Source organism: Urocitellus parryii, chromosome 1 (assembly GCF_045843805.1).
Source record: "Urocitellus parryii isolate mUroPar1 chromosome 1, mUroPar1.hap1, whole genome shotgun sequence".
Taxonomy (NCBI): Eukaryota; Metazoa; Chordata; class Mammalia; order Rodentia; family Sciuridae; genus Urocitellus; species Urocitellus parryii.
Window position 1 is genome coordinate 282,744,771 of NC_135531.1, and position 7,636 is coordinate 282,752,406.

Genomic DNA, 7,636 nt, shown 5'->3' on the forward strand with positions numbered 1-7,636 from the left:
CAGCAACTCAAGAGGCTGAGGCAGGAGGATTGCAAGTTCAAAGCCAGCCTCAGCAACTTAGCCAGACCCTGTCTCTAAATAAAATATAAAACAGGGCTCAGTAGTGGAGTGCCCCTGGGCTCAATGGTTGAGTATAAAAAAAAAAGTACACATTATAAGAAACAATGGTGGGTGACTTCCAAAATTACTAGAATGGTTTATCACCAATATCCTGGGGGTCAGTGTATCCTTGTAGCAGTCTGTGTTTGCTGGTTGGGTACAATGTATGACACAAGCTAGGAACTTCTTAGAAAGTGTTTTCCTTTATGGAGCATCTCTCGAGAACTTGAGTGACAGGGAGCTCCTTTTACTGAAAAGGTCACACAGCAGTTAAGTCAGGTCTCACACACGCAGGTGCCTCTACCGACTGCAGCACTCAGTCTTCTGAGAGGTCAGAAAGACACACGACTTTTGAAGGCCCAAACTGGAAAGTCACCTGACTCGATTGGCTTTCCATGGCCACAGGTATTAGTGACAATCAGGTCACTCCTGCTGGACAACGCAGATCAGCCCCTTGTGTGGTGGTCCCTGGGAGGCCTGTGACCCTGTTAGGATGCAAGCCGCCAGGCTTCCGAGATGACACAGTGTCCTTAACCAGGAAGCCCTCTGTGACCCACCCATTGAGCCACAAACCATCCGTGGTCGGGAACCCTGCGGGGTCCTCTTGAAACAGCATCTGGGACAGGCTCCCTGATGGGGCTGTGCCCACCACCCACGTTGGTACGACCTCAAGGGCTCGGACCCGTCCAGTCCCGTGGTTCCGTCGGGCCCGGAGGAGAACTAGAGCAGAGCAGAGCAGCGGGTTCCCCAGGCAGACGGCACCCTTGACCTGGATAGCTTTCCAAGGCCACAGTCAAGCCTCCCGTGCCACCACCTTTCTTTTCCCTCAGGAAGATCAGTGGGACCACAGTCCGTGGGCAGTTTTATCCAGGGCCTGTCCTCTGGTTAAAAAGCAGAGCCATGGTGGGGTTGTGGGTTAATGCCAGGAGTCAGGCCAGCTCCTCCAATGCCAGTGCCCCTGGTGTTCTCAGCCAGCTGCCCTGAGGCCTCCAAGAGTGGACGCTGTCTTTGGTGCTCTAGACATCCCTGGTGCTGACTTTCCTGAATCTGCTGGACGCAGGCGCTAACACTCCGCGTGCAGTGAACTTCTGGCTACACACCCTCGGGACTGGGAACTGTCACCAGGTTAAATCCAGGAGGGTCCCCTTTCAGCCAGTGAGAATCTGCACCCCCACAGCAGGCCCTCAAAGCACCCAAGGAAGGCTCCTCCAGGAGCCCTGGTCTCACGTCAGCCCCATCCCTGAAGCCAGACTGGCCATGGCCAAGCTGCATCACTGGCCTGACGCTCCCCAGGGAAACACCTCCTTCTGTTTGGGATCACCCCGCTGCCTGCTGCAAACCAGGTCAACAGGCTGGACTCCCAGAGGCTTCCAGGGAAGCTGGCCTCAAACCGACTGCGTGGCCTCCCGAGGAGAGGCTTTGCTCACCCTGAGCTCAGGCAGCTCCCGCTGGGAATCCAGAAGTAGCCTCCGTTTCCTGCCTTCCCCACCCTGACCCCAAATGCAACCTGAACACTCAGACAGAGAGCTCTTGGCCACTCCATCCCACCCCTGTGTCCAGTGCTCAGCCTGGGTGGTCTTCCTGCCTCCCGTGGGGTCCCCGCCACCTCACAGCCTGCCCACACAGCCCACCCCACCAGTGGCTGCTGTCAACGTCCAGGCTGGGTGTCACCGGGAGCCCTGGGGTCCTGACTTTGCTGGCCATGCTGGTGCGTGCTGGGGGCTTTCCCTCTGGCCGCCCCTGGAGCCCAGACCCCAGCCTCCCTGCCCCTCCAGGTCTCTCCACTTCATGCTGCATCCTGCCTCTGGGCTACTCGAGGCTGAAACTGCCTGAAGCTCCTCCTTTTTCTTTACCCTTCACTGTGAATAACTCTTCTCCCTGCCTTGAGATGTGACTGTCACTCCACCCAGGTGGCCTTCCTGACCCTTCTAGCCTCTTGTCCTGTGGTCTCCTGTGTGTGCCTCCACTTACACACCACTCTGCACCATACCCTGCGTCCTCTCTGTGGGGCACTAGCCCTGTGCTGGCCTCTGGGGGTCCAGGGCAGGACAGGGCAGACATGGTCCCCACCTGCCTGGGCATCTGCATATGTTACAAGGTGACCAAGATCAACTCAAGCAGTGAAAAAATGCTTTTTATTTTCTCAGCAGCTGATTGGCTGGGCATGGGGTTTACATAGGAAAGAAGCAGAGGCTGGTACCCCAGGACAGCCAGCACCCCTGTGTACTCCCCCAGGTGCCCCAGGACCGCCGGCACCCCTGTGCACTCCCCCAGGTGCCCCGGGACCGCCGGCACCCCAGTGCACTCCCCCAGGTGCCCCAGGACCGCCGGCACCCCTGTGTACTCCCCCAGGTGCCCCAGGATCACCGGCACCCCAGTGCACTCCCCCAGGTGCCCCGGGACCGCCGGCACCCCTGTGTACTCCCCCAGGTGCCCCAGGACCGCCAGCACCCCAGTGCACTCCCCCAGGTGCCCCAGGACCGCCGGCACCCCTGTGCACTCCCCCAGGTGCCCCAGGACCGCCGGCACCCCTGTGCACTCCCCCAGGTGCCCCAGGACCGCCGGCACCCCTGTGCACTCCCCCAGGTGCCCCAGGACCGCCGGCAGGCCTGTGCACTCCCAGAGTCCTAAGAAGGCTCGCTCAGGTGACTCTTGAGCTCTTTGTGCTGTGAGTTCGGGGCTCCAGCTCCTCACCACCCCATGTTCTTGAGGATGGCAGGATGAGCTGGAGTGCTTTTCTGTCTTCTGAAATGCCTATGGCGATTTTAAAGGTGGGGAAAATTCGTTAAACTTTACCAAGTTCTGCTTTGCTCATGAATTAAGACAAAAAACAACAAAATCCAGGAGCAACAGCAGCCATGAAGTCAGCCTCTGTGATCTGAAGGAGACCAGGTGTGGAGTAATAAGGAGGCTCGGCCCCACCAATGCCCAGAACCTCCAGCTTAGCACAGGGGCCCCTTCAGAGGGACCGCAGGTTCTCAGCTGCTGCTGGAGAGGGGACGCGCCCCCCTGCTAAGGCCCGGCTCCACCCCGGCCCAGGGCCTTCCACAGGGCCTCCTTAAACTCCTTGTTCCTCAGGCAGTAGATCAAGGGGTTCAAGATGGGCGTGAGGACCGTGTACAGAACAGAGATGAGCTTGTTGGAGCTCCGGGTGTCAATGGCCTGGGGACGGACGTACATGAAAAGCAAGGCCGTGTAGAAGATGGTGACCACGGTGAGGTGGGAGGCACAGGTGGAGAAGGCCCTCCAACGGCCCGTGGCCGAGGGGATGCGCAGGACGGCCAGCGAGATGTGCCCGTAGGAGAGGACGGTGGCCAGGAGTGGGAACACCAGGATGAGGAAGGCCAGGACAAAGTCCACCAGCTCTGCCGTGGAGAAGTCTGTGCAGGCCAGCTTGAGGATGGGCGAGATGTCACAGAAGAAGTGGTTCAGGACGTTGGAGCCACAGAAGGTGGCGCTGGAGATGAAGTAGACCTTGATCACAGAGATGGTGAAGCCACTGGCAAAGGAGAAGGCCACCAGCTGGACACACAGCCCCGTGGTCATGATGACTTGGTAGCGCAGTGGGTGGCAGATGGCCACGTAGCGGTCGTAGGCCATGGAGGCCAGGAGCACGCACTCGGTGCACACCAGGGAGCTGAAGAAGTAGAGCTGAGTCATGCACCCCACGAAGGAGATGCGCTTCCGCTGCAGGAGGAAGCCGTCCAGCATCTTGGGGATGATGTCGCACACGTACCAGATCTCCAAGGTTGACATGATGCCCAGAAAGTAGTACATGGGCCTGTGGAGGGAGGCGCTGCTCCAGACGGTGAGGATGATGGCCAGGTTCTCCACCAGGACAAAGAGGTAGGTGAGCAGGAAGAGGAGGAAGAGCACGTACTGCAGCCTGGGGCCCGTGGGGAAGCCCAGCAGGATGAAGGTGCTGACCTTGGTGGCGTTCTCACCCCTCATCCTCTCCACCTGCAAAAGAGCCAGAGGAAGCATGGCAGGTGGAAGGGCAGCAGAAGTGGACAGAACCAGGCCTGGGAGGGGACCCTGGCCTTGCAGGAGAAAAACAATCTCCAAGGTAAGCATCGAAGACTAGATGCCTTAGGTCCCAGGTCACTGTAAGACGGGGCCCTGGAAAGTCCTGCCCACTCCTGCCCAACAAGTGCCACACCCAAGGCCTCTGTGGCCATAAGGACATCCACAGCTCCTTGCACGGTCACTGATCCAGGCAGGGGTCGTGACTGCCAGGCCCTCTGGGCTCACCGCCAGGTGTCTCCTCGATCTGCCGGGTGGCAGAGCTGGCTTCCAGCTCTGGTCAGACACCAGTTGGCTGGTGTCTGACCTTTTGCCTGGTTCAGAGTTGATTTTATCAGGGATGTGAGGCCAATAGGGCCTCTGGAAAGGTGGGGGACAGGTGCTAAGCAGCTGGACCCCACCCCCAGCTCTCCCTGGGTGCAGTACCAGGAAAACAGGAAGGTGGCCAAGTCCCTGGCTCTGTGCATCAGAGGGGACATCACAAAGTAGGGGGCACAGCCAAGTTCTGGAAGAGAGAAAGCTGACACAGAGGGGTGTCCAGGGCAGGAGAGTGGAGGAGGCCCAGGACTTTCTCCAGAGGCCACAGCTGAGGCGGCACCCTGCTCCCTGCAAAGGCTTCGTGGGAGGGTGTGGGTGAGAGGCGGGCTGGGAGCCGGGTGGCAGAGCTGGCTTCCAGAGCAGGGAGGAGGCGTCCGGGCAGAGCTTCGAGCCCAGCTCTCTGGGTGAGGGGCCCAGCTGTTACCACCTGGGCGTTTGGACCCCTGGCTCCTCCTCCCAGCCTGCTGCAGCCCTGGGGGACCAGGCTCCCTTCAGAGGGGGAGTGTGAGGCTCCACGGGAAGGTGGCTGTCGCAGGACACAAACCTGGGCCTTCTAATGCCAAGGCTGCCACTCTCCTGATGAAATACCAACCACAGAAGGACTGAGCCCATTGGGTGCTGGCTGGAGGCTGGGTTGTGAGACAGGTAGATACCGTGGCCGGGAACCCCACGCTCTAGCCGGCTCTAAGAACAGACGGTCACAACTTCAGTAGGCAGAGAATTCGTTCTGAAAGACGGATTTAACCCACCTGAATGTTTGAATTGACAAGCCACCTGGCCGAGGAGGCTTTGTGACAGCCGAGCTCTGGAATGCCATGCAGACGTGGAGCCTGAGAGCTGGGCTGGCCAGCTCCGACACAGTGCCGACACACCTGGGAAGTGTGGAGGAGGCCCCTGGGCTCAGGGCTCCCGGCTCAGTGCACTTGCCCCTGCTGCTTTGGGCCTGTGGCGGCCCAGCACCCCGAGTACAGAGGACACTGCCATGCACAGTGTGCCAGAGGACACCACTCCCGTCACGGAGGCCGGAAAACAGAGAGGAAGGGGCTGGGGTCTCCATAGCCCTGTGAGACATGGGCCCAAGCTCCTAAAGGTCCACCACCAGCTGGCCACCAAGTCTTCAGCCTAGGGCCCTGGGGACCCTCCAGATGCAGACCACACAAGGCCCATCCTCAGACTCAGACTGTTCCCAAGAGTGGCCATGAAGGCTCCAGATGTCCCCCCAGCACAGGGTGGGGGAGGACACACAGCCAGCAGAGCAGCCTGAGCGGCCACCCAGGAGGGACAGAGCCGTGCTGGACACAGGGCCAGGGAGGTGCCTCACAGTGAACCTGTTCTCCTTTCTGAACCTCGTTCTTGTGAATGAATTATTTATTCAAAAGGTTGACTCATTACTTATTTTCAAATTCCCAAATCCTTTAAAAAGAAAAGGCACGGGCTGGACCAAGAATTCAACAAGCAACACCGTTCTCAACCAAGGCTCCCGGGCCGCACTGACCAACACCTGGACTCAGTGGCCGGGAGGGGGGTGGGGCCCCGTGTGGGGGCCGGGAGGAGGGTGAGGGCCCTCTGTGGGGGCTGGGAGGAAAACAGAAGACAACAGAGGGACTTGTGCAGAGGGACAGGGTCACCAGGCCTGAGTGTCCTGTCTCCCTGGCGCTCTCCTGTGTGAGGGCCACAGGGAGGGCTCAAGACCACCCACTGTGAAGGAGGGCCTGTGAGCCCACCCTCAACAGGGAGCTCAAGCAATGCACCGGAACCGAGATTCAGGGCGGTCCCCAGCCCAGGACGGCAGCAGAAGGACTGCAGGGACGGGAGAGGACCCTTCCCTCAGGGCCCCACGGTGTCTGCACAACCAGGTGCACATGTCAGTCCTCCAGCGAGCAGACCCCCGGGAAGAGGAACGCTTACCTGGAGAAAGAGAAGCTGCTTTTAAACACAGGAGGAAGAACCGAGCGGGGGCTGAGATTGTAAAAGGCAAAATATGTGTTTTCCTCGTTTTCAGAGGAGGAAATCAAGACTGTATTTGTTCCCTGGAGTTTATCCTTAGAGTGGTACAAGTTACAGGTGATAGATAGTATTTAAGATGACAGGGATCCTCTCAGTATGAAAAGAACGTAGGATTTTAAAAAACAAGAAAACATATAAAAACATGTACAACAATGACTGTAATAAGGAAAACACAATGAGGCAAGAAATGTAAATAGGGTAAACTTACTCGGCAAAAGGAAGGGACTCCCACCTTGTGAAATCAGAATCTACCACAACATCTGCAAGACCCAGAGCCAGAACCTGAGCTGCAGTGGAGGTTCACAGAGTGAACAAATGAAGTTGCTGCCAATCAGGGCACAGAGGGGCTTCTTTCTTCTGGGTCCTTAATTGATCAATTCATTATTATTTTTAGTGGACAAAGTCAGGGAGTACTTTTGTTTAAACTACATCACAAATTTAGAGTGAATTTTCTAGTTGTTATTCAAGACAATAAAATTTTCACTTATCTCAAAAAAACCCCCAAATGAACAGCATGATTTCATAATTAATATCTAATTAAGTAAAAATCCAAGGTCTCAAAAGGTGAGTTTTGTTTATATAGCTTTCAGTGAATAATTTGACTTCAACATCAAATCAGCAAAGACCGGACTTGGTATTGGCAGAACTAGGCATAATTGAGGGAATAACAGCCAACTTTGAGACACATCTGACACTACGTCTCTCAGGTCAGAGTAGATAAAGATGTAATATCAATAATACTACTTACAAGGCTGGTTTGAAGGCTACTAAACTCAGTACCCTCAAAAAAACACCTTCTTTATGATGGGAGAAAAAAATTCAGTGCCTCAAAACAGTTCAGCGTGTCTTTAAGTGGAGATCAGAACTCCCGGTCTTCTCCCACACAGGGGCGTGGCAGCTGAAGCCAGCTCAGGCCAGAGACCGCAGGCTCCCAGCCACACAGAAGGGGGGCACCCCTCCCCGCAGAGCGGCAGGCAGACCCCGAGAACTGCATGCAGCACCGTGACGGGCCCCACGGTGCGATCTCCACTCCCCACGCTTCATGGCTTAGCCAGAAAGAAGGAGGCTTTTGGAGTTCCCCTCCGAAAGCCAGAAAAACCTCAAGGCAAATGTGAGGAAAGCAGAAGGGAAAATAAAATCCACTTTCATGACTTAGGGAAAGCAATGAGCCGCGGGGCAGCAGCGATGG

The 7,636-nt window shown here is 56.9% G+C and overlaps 1 protein-coding gene across 1 annotated transcript; it reads right to left on the minus strand.

Annotated features, from left to right (window-relative positions):
- Window positions 1-3,111: 3,111 nt before the first annotated feature.
- On the minus strand, window positions 3,112-4,050 carry LOC113175399 (olfactory receptor 6B2-like). The gene has a single exon (XM_026379672.2). The coding sequence runs from the start codon at window positions 4,048-4,050 to the stop codon at window positions 3,112-3,114; it is 939 nt and encodes a 312-aa protein (XP_026235457.2).
- Window positions 4,051-7,636: the final 3,586 nt, after the last annotated feature.

Excerpts from the sequence above, each read along its gene's own strand:
- LOC113175399 (XM_026379672.2), bottom strand. The coding sequence starts at position 4,050 with ATGAGGGGTGAGAACGCCACCAAGGTCAGCACCTTCATCCTGCTGGGC.